The 16,418-nt window shown below is 56.4% G+C and overlaps 1 protein-coding gene across 4 annotated transcripts in view; it reads right to left on the reverse strand.

The window, feature by feature from the left end:
- Positions 1-16,418, reverse strand: part of SNTB2 (syntrophin beta 2) — a 43,748-nt gene that overhangs the window by 14,500 nt on the left and 12,830 nt on the right. For all 4 annotated transcript variants that reach the window (XM_084812604.1, XM_084812607.1, XM_084812605.1 and 1 more), the window contains exons 2-3: positions 12,734-12,947; positions 501-711 (exon numbers count right to left, since the gene is read on the reverse strand). In XM_084812604.1, the coding sequence (XP_084668730.1) occupies positions 501-711; positions 12,734-12,947 (425 nt within the window). The remainder of the gene's footprint in view (positions 1-500; positions 712-12,733; positions 12,948-16,418) is intronic.

Consider the following 16,418-nt stretch of genomic DNA (forward strand, 5'->3'; position numbering starts at 1 on the left):
CAGACACCAAGGTTGTCATCCCGAGGTGCCTCCACTAAATGAGGCAAGGCAGGTGGCTAAGAGAGAGAGAGGGTCTTTTCAGTGGCAGCACCCGGAGGGTGGAATGCCCCCTGCGGGGAGGCTCGCCTGGCGCCTACATTGTGGTCTTCTTGGCACCAAGTCAAGGAGACCTTTTTGTTCTCCCAGGCATTTTAAGGACCTGTTTCAAGTGCTTTTACATCACTGCACGTTTACTCGGCTGCTAGTTTTCTCTTAGTTTTATTATGTGCTGTTTTATTCACTGTTTTATTGTTTGCATTTTATGTTTCTAGCACACTGCACACCACCCAGAGAACTTGGGTTATGGGGGAGTTTAGAAGTACAGTCCATCAGGAAAGAAGCAGCCCTCCCTCATTCTGGCAGGCCGGGCTGGGCCACTCTGCCAGCAGTGTTTCAACCTCCCCGCACATGCATCCAAGCCACGCGGCTCGAGGCACCGGCCACGCCCTTCCGCGGCTCACCTGCTCCGCCAGCCATGCGATGTGCTTGACCTCCTTGCCGCTCCCCGGAGCGCTGCTGGCAGCCAGCATGGCATTGAGCTCGGCCAGGACCTGCGGGAGGAGAGCCGTGACGTTGGTGTGGATCGCCACGAACCAGGAGTGCGCAGTGGCCGCGTCCTTGCAGCGGAGGATCAGGGTGTTCCTGCTGTCGGGCGAATGCAGCTCGACCAACCTGCACGGGGAGGGAGGGCAGAGTTGCTCAGAGGAGAAGAAATGGACCAAGGCGGCCTTGGGGCTGGTGGCATCTCCGGAGCAGCGCTCCCCCGCACTCCTCGGCTGCAAAGAAGGCCCACCCAGGATCAGCTAAGCCAGGGTGACTAAGCGGAGAGGAGAAGCGTGGAATCATAGGGTAAAATGCAACATGAATCCTACTTAGAGCAGACCCACTGAAATGAATAGGCTGTAAGTTAGTTATGACTAACTTAGGTCCCATTCATTTCAAAGCATCTACTCTAAGTAAGACATAGGTTGGATTTCACCTGTAGAGTTGGAAGGGGCCTTTGGGTCCAACCCCCTGCTCCGTGCAGCAATCCAGTTTCAAGCATCCCTGGCAGAGGACTTTCCGCTCTCTGCTGGAAGACCTCCAGTGACGGACAGCCCACCCCTCCCTGGCCAGCTGGCTCCATTGTCTGACTGCTGGGACAACTAGGAAGGTTTTCCTGATGTTCAACCGAAATCTGCCTCCCTGTAACTTAAGCCTGTTATTCCACATCCTACCGTCTTGGACGAGGCGTGCTATCACAGCCCAGCCCTCTCTTCTCAAAGCTGAGCATACCCAGTTCCTGCCATCTTTCCTCGTAGGACTTAGTTCTCGGTCCCCCAACAAGCCAGTACACAGCCTCTCCAGTTGGGACCCCTGGGGGAGGCAAGTCCTTCCCCCCATTTCCCTAAGGAGAAGGGCTGCTTCACGAGGCCAGCTGCTCGCTGTTGCTGACGTGAGGCTGAACGGCAACCTCCTGGCCTAAGCTCCCCATGCCACCTTCCAGGGCAGAAGTGGGTGGGACGTGGCCATCAGCTCCCTGCTTGACATTCCTCACAGCACCAATCGTGCCCGGGCCCGTCCCAGCCGCACGCCCAGCTTTGCTCACGGAAACCAAAAGGCGCCCACCTGGCGGCAGGCATTCCCCACAGCCCTCACCCAGAAAGCCACAGAGAAATCCAAACTTCCACTGGACATCAGTTGCTCTACCCTGGGGATGGGCAGACTTCAGGCTTGTGGGACCCACCTTGTGTGCTGTTGTATTTTACCAGAACCCCAAGATCCAGCAATTGGGGCCTGGGGCAAAGAAAATACACTCAGAAAGGAAAAATCCTGAGCTCAGGGATTTGAGTGCCAGAAGTGAACAGGGCAGCTCACCGTCCTCCCGCACACACATCCAGTCCTACTCACCCCAGACTTTCTTCCTTTCAGCAGTGCAATTGAGAGTGCACTGCAGGGTGGGAGAGAGGAGCCATTTTGTCGCTGCCATAGTGAAAGAATCAGGAGTCAGGAATTCTTGCTGATTTACTGCAAGCTGCCCAGAGATCTGCCAGCAGATCCCAAGCTGCTTTCTGTGCAGCTCCGCGCTACCCTGCTTTGGGCAGACACAGGCACTGAAGCCTCTGCTGGTCAGCCGAGACCCCCTCCGCTCTGCATCTGACCCGTCGCTTGACAGCTCAAGCAAGGTAAGGGCAGACCCCATGTTAACAAGCCAGTTATTTATTTATTTATTTATTTATTTATTTATTTTATTACTCGCCCATCTGACTGGTCACCCAGCCACTCTGGGCGATGTACAACCCACCATAAAACAATTTAAAACAATAAAATTTTACCATAATTTTTTTTTTTTTAAAATACCCTAACCCACCCCAAATGCCTGCCTGAACAACCACGTTTTTAATGCACGACGGAAGCTCATTAAAGAGGGGGCATGACGGAGTTCCCTAGGGAGGGAGTTCCACAGAGTGGGGGCTACCACAGAGAAGGCCCTCTCCCTCGTCCCCACCAGTCTAGCTGTCCTGGCTGATGGGACAGAGAGAAGGCCATCTGAGGCTGATCTTGTTAAGCGGCCTGTCTGGTGTTGCTGGAGGCGCTCCTTAAGATAGGCTGGGCCGGAACCATATAGGGTTTTAAAGGTCAAAACCAACACCTTGAATTTGGCCCGGAAAACAACTGGTAACCAGTGCAACTCCTTCAGCACTGGAGTGATGTGATCTCGCCGGCGGCTGCCTTTAATCAGGCGAGCCGCCGCGTTCTGTACCAGCTGCAGCTTCCGAACCGTCTTCAAGGGTAACCCCACGTAGAGCGCATTACAGTAGTCTAAACGAGAGGAGACCAGGGCATGTACTACCGATGGAAGCAGATGGTCGGGAAGGAAGGGGCGCAGCCGCCGTATCAGATGGAGTTGATACAGCGCTGTCCGGCTCACAGCTGACACCTGAGCCTCCATGGACAGCTGGGAGTCCAAAATGACCCCCAGGCTGCGGACCTGGTCTTTCAAGGGTAGCCGTACCCCATTCAACACCAGGTCAACATCCCCCAGCCTCCTCTTGTCTCCCACCAAAAGTACCTCGGTCTTGTCAGGGTTCAGCTTCAGCTTATTCCTCCCCATCCAGCCACTCACCGTCTCCAGACATTTGGACAGGGATTCTACGGCCAACCTTGGTGAAGATTTAAACGAGAGGTAGAGCTGCGTGTCATCCGCATATTGATGACACTGCACCCCAAACCTCCTGATGATAGCCCCCAGCGGCTTCACATAGATGTTAAATAGCATCAGGGAGAGGATGGAACCCTGTGGCACCCCACAAGTGAGTGGCCACGGGTCCGAAACCTCCTCTCCCAGTGCTACCCTCTGGTACCTGCCGGAGAGGAAGGACCGGAACCACCGCAATACAGTGTCTCCAATGCCCAACCCCTCCAGGCGGTCCAGGAGGATACCGTGGTCAACGGTATCAAAAGCCACTGAGAGGTCGAGGAGAACAAGGAAGGAGCATTCACCCCTATCCAGAGCCCTCCTCATATCATCCAAGGCGACCAAGGCCGTTTCTGTCCCATGCCCAGGCCTGAAGCCCGACTGAAATGCGTCTAGATAATCAGTTTCTTGCAAGTGTGCCTTCAACTGCACCGCCACCACCCGCTCAATCACCTTGCCCAAAAATGGCAGATTTGAGACTGGGCGAAAGTTGTTCAGAACTTGAGGATCCAAGGAGGGCTTCTTTAAGAGCGGTCTTATCACTGCCTCCTTGAGGGCTGATGGCATCACTCCGTCCTCAAGGGAGGCGTTCACCACTGCCTTGATCCCCTCACCCAGTCTCTCTCTGCAGCTCATAATGAGCCAAGATGGGCAAGGATCAAGTAAGCAGGTGGTCGGCCTTACAGATGAAAGCACCTTGTCCACTTCATCAGGAGGAAGAAGCTGGAACCGATCCCACAAAACCGGTTTGCCACAGGCCGCCTCTTGCTCACTAACTGTATCCACAGTGTGCAGAGTAACACACCTAATCTGATCAATTTTATCTGCAAAGTGCCTTGCCAAAGCCTCACAGGAGGCCTTAGAATGCTCCAGTGGTTCCGGAGCCACAGGACCGACCGGGCTCCGGACCACTTGGAACAGCCTCCTGGGGCAGCACTCTGCAGACGCGATGGAGGCAGTATAATATTCCTTTTTTGCTGCCTTCACCGCCACGTGATAGGCTGAAGATACAGCTCTAGCCCGTGTCTGATCGTCTTAGGAGCGAGACTTCCGCCAACGGCGCTCTAGCCGTCTCACCTCCTGTTTCAGAGCTCGTAACCGCGGATTGAACCATGGTGCAGTCCGAGCCCTGTTCAGGGGGAGAGGGCGTTTCGGAGCCACCCGATCTAATGCCCCAGTGATTGCGGCATTCCAGCCACCCACCAGGGTCTCGACCGAGTGGCCGTTGGCATGCCCCAGAGAATCCCCAAGCGCGTTCAGGAATCCATTTGGATCCATAAGACGCCTGGGGCGGACCATTTTAATGGGTCCTCCACCCCTGCGGAGGGGTTGTGGAACCGAGAAGTCCAACATCACCAGATAGTGATCTGACCATGAAAAGGGGGTGGTGGATATACCCCCGACTTCCAGATCACTCCCCGCTTCTCCAGAAACAAACACAAGGTCTAGTGCATGACCGGCTACATGGGTGGGCCCAGTTAGAATATGGTGCAGCTCCCAGGAGGCCATGGTCTCCATGAAGTCCCAAGGTGCTCCTGTGAGGATGGCCTCCGAATGTACGTTGAAGTCCCCCAACACCAGTAAGTTAGGGGACTGTACACGCACATCAGAGACCACCTCAAGCACCTCGGCCAGGGAGTCAGTCGTGCAGCGGGGTGGACGGTACACGAGCAGAATCCCCAGACTGCCCTTCGGGCCCAACCTCCAGTACATGCACTCAGCAACCTTGGTCTCCTGGAGAGGGGGTCTGGTGAAGACCAAGGACTCTCGGTAGATAACAGCCACTCCCCCTCCCCGATCCCCAGCCCTCGGCTGCTGTGCATACGAAAATCCAGCTGGACACATGGCTGCAAGGGTTGGAGCAGCAGCCTCGGCCAGCCAGGTCTCCGTAATACATGCCAGGTCTGCACCCTCATCCAGGATCATGTCATGGATGAGGGAGGTTTTCTGGGTAACAGACCTGGCATTGCAGAGCAGCAAACGAAGGCCAGAAGATGGGGTCACACCTCCCCCAGCCATCCTTTGGCTCTGGACAGGCCCGGAGCAGGGGACAGATACTACACATCTCTCCCTTGTTCCCCTTACCTGGCATGGCCTGCCCCTAGCGCTCCGCCAGCGCCTGCCGCCCAGCCTCGGTATCTTCTGGCCCCCAACGCTCCCCCCACTGCCTCCATCAGGTGGACACATGCCCCCTCGCTCCCGCCTATCAGGCAGGCTACCCACCCCTAAAAACACAACAAAGCAGAGCCAGTGTAGTGTAGTGGTGAGAGTGACGGACTGGGAGCCGGGAGATCCGGGTTCTAGTCCCCACTTGGCCATGGAAGCTCACTGGGTGACTTTGGGCCAGTCACAGACTCTCAGCCCAACCTACCTCACAGGGTTGTTGTTGTGAGGATACAATGGTGAGGAGGAGGATAATGTAAGCCGCCTTGAGTTCCTTACGAGAGGGAGAAAGGCGGGGTATAAATGCAATAAATCAATCAATAAATAAATAAACAAGATCCCCCCTAACAAAATAAAACAAACAAACAAAACAATTAAAATCCCCTTAAAAATGCCAGGCAGGAGTCCACAGGGAAGGCCTGGTGGCGGCGGCGGCAGCAGCAGGCCCAGCAGCAGCAAGCACGCCTCTTCCCCGGTGGTGGTGGTGGTGGCCTCTCCTGCAGGCCCTGGCTCTCCCAGGCCACCTCAGCCAGCCAGCTTATGTAGCCCCTCCAGGGAGGGGCAGGTGGAGCAGCACAGCTGGCTCGGTACATGGGGGCCTGGTCCTGCAGGGACTGGCAGTCTGCCAGGCAGAAGTCCACAGGGAAGGCCTGGTGGTGGTGGCAGCGGCGGCAGCAGCAGGCCCAGCAGCGGCAGCAGCAGGCCCAGCGGCGGCAAGCACGCCTCTTCCCCGGTGGTGGTGGCTTCTCCTGCAGGCCCTGGCTCTCCTTAATTAATTCACTTAAAAGCAGCCTTAACCAAGGACCTGAGCCTGGGAAGGCTACAGAGGGCACAACAACAGCCTCCCCCTCCCTGGGTTTTGGTTTCCAGCCTTTGGTGACCAGGGCCAGGCAGCCCCACAGGGGTCCCACTCCAAATCCTCTTCTGCGGGCCCCCTTGCCTGCAGCAGGTGGTGTGCCGATGGGTGGGAGTAGTAGGATCTGATGTTCTTCTGGACTCTTCCGGACCTGACTGCCAACAGAACACAGAGATCTCAACCTGCTATTGAGCCTCGGCGGAGTCTGGGACACGTCCTTTGTGCGGAACAGCTCCTTCGCCAGCCGCCAGACGGAATGCTGGACAGAAGATGCCCCCCTGCCCTGGCTGCCAGAGGCGTGATCTGTGACCCTGAGCGGCTTGCTCGCCTGGCGGCCTTGCGAGGGGAGATCTGGCAGGCACGCTCCAGAGGCAAGGCCACGCAGCCTCGGGGGCCGATGCAGGAGCACCACTCCCACCGCGCTCCCAGTGTCGCTCCGGCAAGCTCCGGGTCCGAATCCAGGGGGGAGGCTGTGCTTCGGAGTGGGAGGACAGCCTCCCGCAGCAGCAGCCGACTCCTGCCCGCATGAAGCACGGCTGCCGCTGGCTGTGTCGCTAATTCCACACTTTCCACACACCAGCTGCGGTGACCCTCCCTGGCCAGAGAGGACGTGCAGCTGCCTGCAGAGGGGCGCACGCCACTCGCCCTTCCTTCCGGCCCGGCTGGCCCCAGGGCAGCTGCCAGGCCAGCATCTGCGCCAGCCTCTCATTCCCCACCGCTCCTGCCTGCCTGCAAGACCGGCTGTCCCGCTCTCTGGATCCGTGTGCATATCCCCTGCAGTTGCCCCGCTGCCCAGAGAAAAACATTGTAAACGTGGGCCATGCAAGACCCATGTGCCCGAGACAGTCAGGCAGCCACACGTGGCCAAGTCCATTACTGGTATGGCTGCTTCGTGGTGCATCGGGCATCTCTGTCCCCGCCAAGAGAAGATGCTGAGAGGGCAGAGCGGAAAATGCTCTGAGACAGCCGTTTCTAGGGACTCCTTCCCACCCCCTGGGACCACCAGCCGGGTGGCTTCACACCTCCCCGCCAAAGGCTGCAGCCCCGTGACAAGTGGAGAGCAAGAGTCGAGGCAGGAGGTAAAAATAGTTAAAACCCACAGTGGGGGGGGGGAGGCACCACATGGAAACAAAAAGCCCAAGACAGGCCTCGAGCCAGCCCAGAGATGCAACAAACCGAGGAGGAAAAGCCCCAACATCAACTCTGCTATCAAGACGGCTGAGCCATTCTGGGAAATCAAGGCAGCATTGCTCTGACCGACCTGGCTTGCTGCAGTTGGAGGCGGGCCCACCCCCCCTCGTAAGTGACGGCTCCTGGGGAAAAAGAGGACGCGCCCTGCGTCATCACTCAGCTCGCCTTCAGCTCCATCCAGGGTCATCTCATTCCTGTTTGGGTTGATTGGATACTTGCAAACCAAACATGCATAACACAAAGGGAAACCCTTCCTCTGGGATTACTCTGCTAATTCTCCGGACACGACTGTGGAAGAAACTCACCGCTCTCTGACTGATCCCCTGGAAACACCTCCCCAGACCAAGCAGGGAAGAGCAGAGCCTGAGCACATTGAAAACAGCAAAGGGCCTTGTTGTTACGGCGCAAGCTTTCGTGGACTATAGTCCACTTCATCAGGCACATGACCTTTATCAGGCGTTTCAGGTATATCGGAGTGCTTGGCGGGTGGGGCAGACCGGTAAACAGTGAGGTCAGGAGGAAATTCAGTGCAGAAAGGGCTCACAGTGACAATCACATTCTTAGCAGTGGTCACTCTCAGAGCAGCTGTTGCTGGTAACACAAACACCTTGACACTAGGTGAGCCAATTAACACATGCAGCGTGATAAAGATCCTTTATCCCGATTCAAAACTCTGGCTACAGAACTGAACCTGTTGATGAATTCTAATTTAGACAACACTTCAGCCTTCCAAGGGACACTCTGTCACAGCGGTTAAAGTGGCCACTGCAAACACTCTGGCACTAGGTGAGCCAATTAACACATTTGTTGTTCAGTCGTTCAGTCGTGTCCGACTCTTCGTGACCCCATGGACCAGAGCACGCCAGGCCTTCCTGTCCTCCGCTCTCTCCCGGACTGTGCTCAAGTTCATATTCATTGCATCAGTGATGCTATCTAGCCATCTCATCCTCTGCCCAATTAACACATGCAGTGTGATAAAAATCCTTTATCCCAATTCAAGCCTCTGGCAATAGAATTGAACCTGTTAATGAATTGCAACTCTGGGAGCCTCTGGATCTAATCTCCCATTGAGGTACCTTTGCTCCACAGTGGCCAAGGTCAGTGACAGAACGTCCTGGGAGACTGAAGCGTTCTCCCACTAGTTTCTGAATAATGCCATTGCTGATGTCAAATTGTGTCGATTTATTCTTTTCTGTAGAGTCTGGCTGGTTTGCCTTATGTAGAACGCTGAAGGACGTTGCTGACAGAAGATGGCATTTGCCACACTGGAAGGCGGGCAAGTGAATGAGCTCCCAATATTGTGGGTGACATTATTACGGCAAAAGAACCTAAGAGCAGCCCTGATGCTGGATCAGCCCAAGGGTCCATCCAGTCCTGCATTCTGTTCACACAGTGGCCAACCAGCTGCCCCCGGGAAACTGACAATCAGGGCATGAGCACAGCAGCACCCTCCCGCCCATGCTCCCCAGCAACTGGTGTACACAGGCTCACTGCCTCTGGTCCTGGAGGTAGTGCATGGCCATCAGGACCAGCAGCCACAGAGTAGCGAGTAGCTGTGTGAGGCTGGGGGCCCATCTGCAAGCAAATCATGCACGCAATGGGGAAAGAGAGCCGCCCATCTTGGCAGGGGTGGTTGCAAGCGTGATAAGGATGCCACTGATAACGAAAACACACCGAGGTTTTGCCAAGCTTGAAGGCCTGTGGTCAAGCCCTTGCAAGTCCCAGGAGCCAAAGAGCTGCTGATCAGAACTTGCCACAGCCAGCGAGGCTTGGCTGCAACAGGCCGCTTGGCTCCTCGCCTTTCCCGACGGCTGGCTGGAACAGGAAATACTGTCGACCCAGCTATTCGCAAGCGAACTGTGGGTCAGCTCACAGAAGTTCGCCTCCCTTGGTGCAGAGCACGCATGCTTGGCGTCTGCAGTGCTGCCGTTTCCACCGTCAGCGTGGACACCTCAAGAGAGCCCAGGACAGGGGTGTAGAACCTCAGCCCCAGGGGCAAATTCAGTCTTCCTAGCCTCCCGTGCCAGCCGCTGGGGTTCCCTGGATGGCCACGCCCCCTGTCCAGCCTGCCCCTCCCCTCAACCGTTGGTCACTGGGGGCTTCCCAGTTTTGTGCAGTTTTTCCCCCATTCCAAGAGGTTGAAACGCCCCTCCAAAAGCCGAGCTACTGGCAGTCAGAGCTTTAAGCTCAAATATGCTGGTATTTTAGCCCACCTCAGAATGTGGCCCCTGAGAGCTTCTCTGAAATGGAATTCGGGCCCTGGCAGCAAGAGGTTCCCCACCCCTGACCCAGGAGGAGCTGCTCCAACCGCCTCTCCTGCAGCACCACCGTCGCCTCCCGCTCGCAACCCACACAGCAGTGCTCCAGCCGAGGTTCCCCAGCCGTTCCGAAGTCAGGCAGGCAGGAGAGTCTCACAGCAGCAGCGCTACGGGGCTGTCGACTGCCAGGTGGCGCTGAATCGAGCTAGGGCCATGCTGGGACAGCGTCTGAGAAGAGCCTTGCTCCGACCCTGGAGACTCTTCAGGGGATCTGGCTCCTGGCACCCCAGGGAACATCTGATCTGGCCACAGTTGGAAGCCTTTTCTGGGCCACTGGCACTTCTTTGCTGCTGGCTCTGTTCATGGCAAGGAGAGGGCGATGCACTGCCCAGGTGCAGTCGGGGCTCAGGCCCAGGCAGGAAGTAACTTGCCGGGGCAGTAACTCCCTCTCTCCCTCAGCACTTGCTGCCTGCCTACATCCCTATGAACTGGGCAGGGACCGCAAGCAACAACCGGCCTCCTTTGAAGCGCGCAGCCTCAGTCAGCTAGCAGGGAGAGGCTGTTACCCCACGGAGGCACCTCTGGAATGCCAGCCCTGCAGCCTGCCTTGTGCCTTCCTGGCCAGGCCTGCAGTTACCTGCAACGGCTTTTTACGAGCATTGAGCGCATCAAGATGTGGGGTGGCCCAGCAGGTGCAGAACTTCGAACGGCCACAGCAGGGCAAGTGGTCAGGGGACTGAATAGCCACTGCGGTTGCTTCTTGTTCGTAGATACACCATAGCTGATACACACCGATTTGAGCCAATTCTGTGGAGCCTCACCAGTGAGCTCAGCACACCCAGTCATCGATTCTGCCCATCATCACCTTATTTGTTTATTACATGTATATCTGCGTTTTTCCCTTTGTGCAAGGAACCCAAGGCAGCTCACATGGTCCTCCTCCTCCCCTCCATTTTATCCTCACAACAACCCTGTGAGGTAGGCTAGGCTGAGAGTGCCCAAAGCCACCCAGCGGGATTCAGCTGGGGACTGGAACCCAGATCTCCAAAGTCCCAGTCTCACCCTCTCACCACTACACCGTGCTGGCTTAATGCCTTTGATGTTTTGCATTCTTTTCTTCACTGATTCGCTATCTGTTGGTCCTTTTTGTTACGTGCTCTAAATCAAGTATGGGCAGACCTTGTGGGATCTACTTTGGTTTCTTTAATGAGAAACCTGAGGCCCACCAACTGGAGCTGAGTTTGAAACAGTGGCAGCGGCAGGGGGAGGGAAGAAAGGGGGGGCGGGGAGACACACTTCAAAGTCGGAGGCAGGGTGCTGCTGAGAGCATGTGTGCGGCGTGGGAATTTGCTTTCCTCTGTGCCAAAAATGAGTTCGCAGTCCTTTCACACACAAGACCACACTCCTGTGTCCCCCTCGCATGCTTTCTGTATTGCAACAGCCTAATTTGGGGCGAGTCGGGGGAAGAGCGTTTTGTTTTGTTCCCACTCTTAAACAACTGAGAAACCTGCTGCCCACCCTGCTGCTCTAAAGCAACGCAAGTAGAAATCTTCAGCTTGACACCCCTAGCTGAGGTTTGGCTGTAACACAACCACCCTCCCAGCAGACGGCAGCCATCAGTCAGCGCTGGCCTTTCCCTGCACTGCTGGCCCAGCAAAAAGAGACGCTGCTAAGGCAACCTGGAAGGCAGCCAGGCCTGAGGGAGTGAAAGGGGATGGGGTGGGCACAAGGTGGAGGGCTCTGGCAAGTGGCCCATGGGCCGAGGGTTTCCTGCAGACGGCACTGACGGTGTGATGGGTGAACGAATCCAGGGCCCACGCTCTCACTGCTGGCACCCCTCCCTGCCCCTCCCCTCCCCGACTCCAAGCACCGCTGCAGCCGCCTGAAACTCAACACCCTGCCGAGGAACTGGGGATGAACGGACACTTCCTCTGCAGCCTGTCCGCCGGTGGCTCGGGCCCAAATTTCATCCCACCCCCACCCCCTCAATGGAAGGCAGCCAGTGGGTGGATTAGGTTTGCATCCTGTGGACGCCCAAAGCGAGCACAGCCAGAACGTCCAACAGGGACAGGGCAGGACAGCTCGTGGGGCTCTAGGAGCGGCCTTGGGAGCTCAGGCTCAAAGCCCCACCAGCCCACCACTCTGTGCCCAAGAGGCACCAGCCGGAGCTCACACACACACACACACACACACAGCCTGGATGCTCCCAGGCACGGCACAATGCCAATCTGCCTCCCAAAGGTGCGGTGCAGTTGAACGAGGGGGATCCATTCCTGGGTGGGAGCTGCTGACAGAGGCAGCCACCCAGCAAAGTTGCCGGAGACATTTGCCATGCGGCGGGGGGGGGGGGGGCACAGGACTTAGAAGGCAGCAGGCTGCCCTTCCTCTCTCCACTGGAGCCGTTGAGCCACGAAACTGTCCTCCTTTTGCTGATGACAACGCATGTCTCTATTGCATTCTCGCCCAGGAGGTGAAGAAATCAAAAGCAGCCCACAGGCAGGCTCTTCCAACAGCACAGACACCAGGGCGCAGCTTTCTCCACCACTGTGGCACTTGGGAGAAGCTGCACAGATGCAAATTCTCCTCTCTAGGCAACCACTAAAGCCACAAGGGGGCGTCTTCTATATGGAATCTGGCAACCTGCCCTGCATGCCCCCCCCGTTTCCCTCAGCTCATATTCAGCCCCTCCTTGCTTGTAAAACCAAAGCCAGAATACGCAACATTTCTGCATAATCCGTTCTGAGCACAGCGTGAAGTGTTTTTCTTGGCAAACGCAGACTTGCTTGTTCTCAGAGCAGGCTGTAATGCTGTGCGGCGGGAGATATTAAGAGGACCAGGGTGCACCCTGCCAGTGCAACTCTAGATCGCACTGGTGGGTCTGCAGTGGCAGGACCTCGGAAGCAAATGGCCCTGGGGTCTCTTCCAACCCTAACTCCGTGACTCCAGTTATCCCATGCTACTAGTCCTCCGTACAAACAAAAAACCCTAAACTGCCTCAGTCTGAAACGTCTCTCGCCATCCCACCCGCCCACTTTAAGCTTGGCTCACCTGTTCTCCAGATCTGGCATGCTCAGGTTCCTCGCAGCGTAACACATCTTCAAGGGGATCACCTTGCGGTCCTTGGCAGGGCTGTGGTGTTTCGGGGAGCCGGACTCCTCGCTGCTGCTAAGACTGGGCGACTGTGGCGCTGCCCCATCCCAAGGCAAGTCTGACACCAGTGACGGCCTCTTGATGTATGGGGTTGCTTCCCGCATGTACTTCACTGGGAGAAAAACCAGAAGAGAAGAGGCATTAACCTGTGCAGAGAGCAGATGGCTTCCTGCAGCAGCAGCCTTTGGGTTCAAGGAAGGGTCCACTCAAGCAGCGAGCATCAACCACGATGCACCAATGGCAAGGCGGCAAGGATGCCAAGGTGGCGGCAGCGGCGGCACAGGCTGCTCTCCCACCCCCCCGCCCATCACGGGTGCATGGTTGATGCTGGCTGGCCGGCCAGCCCGCTGAGGAATCCATTTCCTGTTACTGTTTTGCCCACAGGCTCCTTTGCTGCCAGAGGGATGCTCTGGACACATTGATTCCACAGGAAAAGGTGCACTGCTGGAAAGGGATGAGTCACAGGAAAGCTCTCTTCCAACTGGCAACATGGAAGGGGTGGGAAAGGCTGAGCATGTCCTTGGCCCAACGGAGCCCACGACACTCCATACCTTCCTGCGTTGAGCCTCGAGGGTCCAAGCAGGGTGGGAAAAGAGTCTAGGGAATTAATGCGTCAGGGAGGAGGAGGAGGAAGACAGCAGGGAGGCGGGAGGCACCTCTACTCCCGGATTAGGGATTTCTCAGACTTATAAACTCACCATCCTGCAATGCAGGGCTGGGACACTTGCAGGCCAAACGTCTGGAGGGCCACAACTCCCATCAGCCCTCCGCACTGGCTGTGCTGGCTGGTGCTGATGGGAGTTGTGGAGTAGCACATCTGGAGCAGGGGAGGGCAACGTGGTGCCGGCAGGCACCAGGCACCCTGGATACCTTCCTTGGCACTCACCCATGTGCCTGGCCCAGCCCACTTTTTTTTCTTTTTCTAAATATTAACACGTTTTCTTACTGGCAGCTGGGATTGCTGTGAAATAGGTTTAGTGCTGAAAATTGTGGGTCCAAAGGAGTTGTTTAGTGTGTTGAGGCTCAGCCCTCACCTCTGCCTTGCACTTGGTCTTTTGGGCAGGTTACTTGTGCTTTGCCATGCCTGCCAGGGCAGCCATTTTGTGCTGGCACCCAGGACAGCTTCTCAAACTGCTAATTGTGCCCATGGCTGAAAACACTTGCCTACCCCTGATCTAGAGGGCCACAGGTTGCCCACCCCTGCTCCAAGGAGTTCAGGCTGGCATGCATGGATGGGGCTGCCACACCCCACCCTTTATCTTTTACAACTCTGTAAAGCAGGTTGGGCTGGAAGCAGGCAACTGGCCAAAGGCCACTCAGTGAGCTTTGCAGCCCAAGCAGAGATTCAAATCCAGGTCTTCCCATGCCAAGCCCAGCAGCATAACCACTCCACCACACTCGCTCACCCTGGATTCTTCAGGCAGGACAAGGATCTTCCATCTCTCTCCAGCCAGGAAGTTACCAGCCACATGCAAGGAGTACAAGATGAGGCAAAGGCGCTGGCCGTGGGGGCCTGACTCTACCTGGCAGCACAACTAAGAACCCACACACGAGATGCTCATCCCACTGAAAACTGGGCAAGGTTCCCAGAACTAGAGATGTAAAAGACTGGGGGGGGGGGGAATAAAAAAAAAAAACAACCCTCCATTTTTCAACCGAGATTTTTTTGAAATTTGGAAAACAGCCATTCTCCTCCAAATTATCCCGGGTTTTTTTTCCTGCCTTCATATCTCTACCCAGAAGAGACCAGCCATAGTCAGAGGCTCTAGATTCACCTCTGAAAACCATGGCAGCCCCAGGAGACCAATGTAACACCTGCATTGTTCAAGGAACAAGAATCTGCAAAGCCCAAGCTGCCCTTCGCGGCTCTGCCAGCTGTCCAGAACATCTGAAGCTTCCTCGCTGCCCAAGTCCACAAGTCCAGAGGAGTCCTGCTGATGTGTCGGTCACTGCTGAGCACCTCTATTTCCACCCCCCAGCCCTAGAGACAAATGGGTGCCTGCCTGTCACAGGAGACAGCCGCCAGGTGCTCCCACTGAGTTGCAGACAAGAAGAGCGCTCTCAGCTCTGGGCAAGTTTCCTACCTGCTCTGCCAGGAGGGCAGCTTCAGTCCAGCACAGATGAGTCAGGAACCGAAAGCTCTGCCCTTCGGCTTTCAGGAGAGGATGATGGCAAGCAGCCTTCATGCTTCTCATCCCTCCTTGCACAGATGCACCCCTTCTACAAGGACTAGGCAAGGAAACATGGACAGCTCAGATTTTCTGGCCCTATGAAGGAAAGTGCTTGCCCCGTGGCTCTGCCAGGAACGTGCCACGGAGACTGCTGGGGCTCTTAAGAGGGCCTGCATGGGCCAAGGACCGGGTGCCTTTTACTGAGCAAGGGCCCAGAGACAGCCAAGAGGCTTCTGGGTAATCACTCCACAGCCAGCCTGGGCTCAGAACGGCATGTTGGCATGTTTCCCTCTTTCCCGCGCCATGCACAATTCTGCTGGGTAGGAATTAGCAACACAATACGCTGAAGCAGGCACTTTCTATGGCAGAGGGGGGGAAGTCACAGCTTCCCTACAGGGAATTCAAAGTAAAGCTCAAGCGGCCCATGGGTCATCCGCTGAGGAGGAAACGCAAAAGTGTCTGAGCGATGGTGCTTGTGCAAATTATCTGCTTGCTTGCCAAACGGGGGAGAGGGCAGCAGCTCCACCTTGCTGGGAACCTCAACTGGCTCACCTCCCATGCAAGTCAGAGCCTCAGTCTACTTGGGAGCAAGCTTTGGAAGGCAGTCCAGCTCTTCCTCATTTACCATATCCCTCTAGAGCAGGGATGCACGAGCAGGGATGCACAACCAGGCGCCCTCCAGATGTGTTAGACTGCAACTCCCATCAACCCCAGCCACAATGGCCCTGCTGGCTGGGAATGATGGGAGTTGCTGACCAACACATCTGGAGGGTGCCTGGTTGGGGAAGGCTGATGTGGAGTGCTGCTGCCCCAGAGATGAGCCCCTGCCAGCCAGCAGCCTCTTCCGCTGGCTCGGAGCTGGCAGCGCCTGCCTCGTAAGCTGCCGTCTGAACAGGCTGCTCCAGCAAGAGCACCCCCAGCCGGCAAGCATGAGGCCACGCATGTTTCGAGTCACAGAATCATAGAACAGTAGGGTTGGAAGAGGCCTACAAGGCCAACGAGTCCAACCCCCTGCGCAATGCAGGAATCCAGGTCAGAGCATCCCTGACAGATGGCTGTCCAGCCTCGTCTTGAACGCCTCCAGCGTGGGAGAGCCCACCGCCTCCACTGTCCTATTGCTCTAACAGTCAGGAAGTTCCTCCTGATGTTCAGCCGGAATCTGGCTCCCTGCAGCTTGAGCCCATGATTCCGTGTCCTGCACTCTGGGCTGATCGAGAAGAGATGCTGGTCTTCCTCTCAGGCAGGAAAAGGAGGGGCCTCGCCTGCCACAGGGGTGGGGGGCCTCTTTCAGCCGGAGGGCCGAATTCCATTTCTGAGGGACTCTCAGGGGCCACACACATTGGGCGGGGCCGAAGGCAAAAGGGGTGGAGTCCAAAACAGAAGAAATACCAAATATGCCAGCATAATTTACT

The sequence above is a fragment of the Heloderma suspectum genome, chromosome 8 (assembly GCF_057233095.1).
Source record: "Heloderma suspectum isolate Gila_16-S chromosome 8, 16-S_ref, whole genome shotgun sequence".
In the NCBI taxonomy this organism is placed as follows: domain Eukaryota; kingdom Metazoa; phylum Chordata; class Lepidosauria; order Squamata; family Helodermatidae; genus Heloderma; species Heloderma suspectum.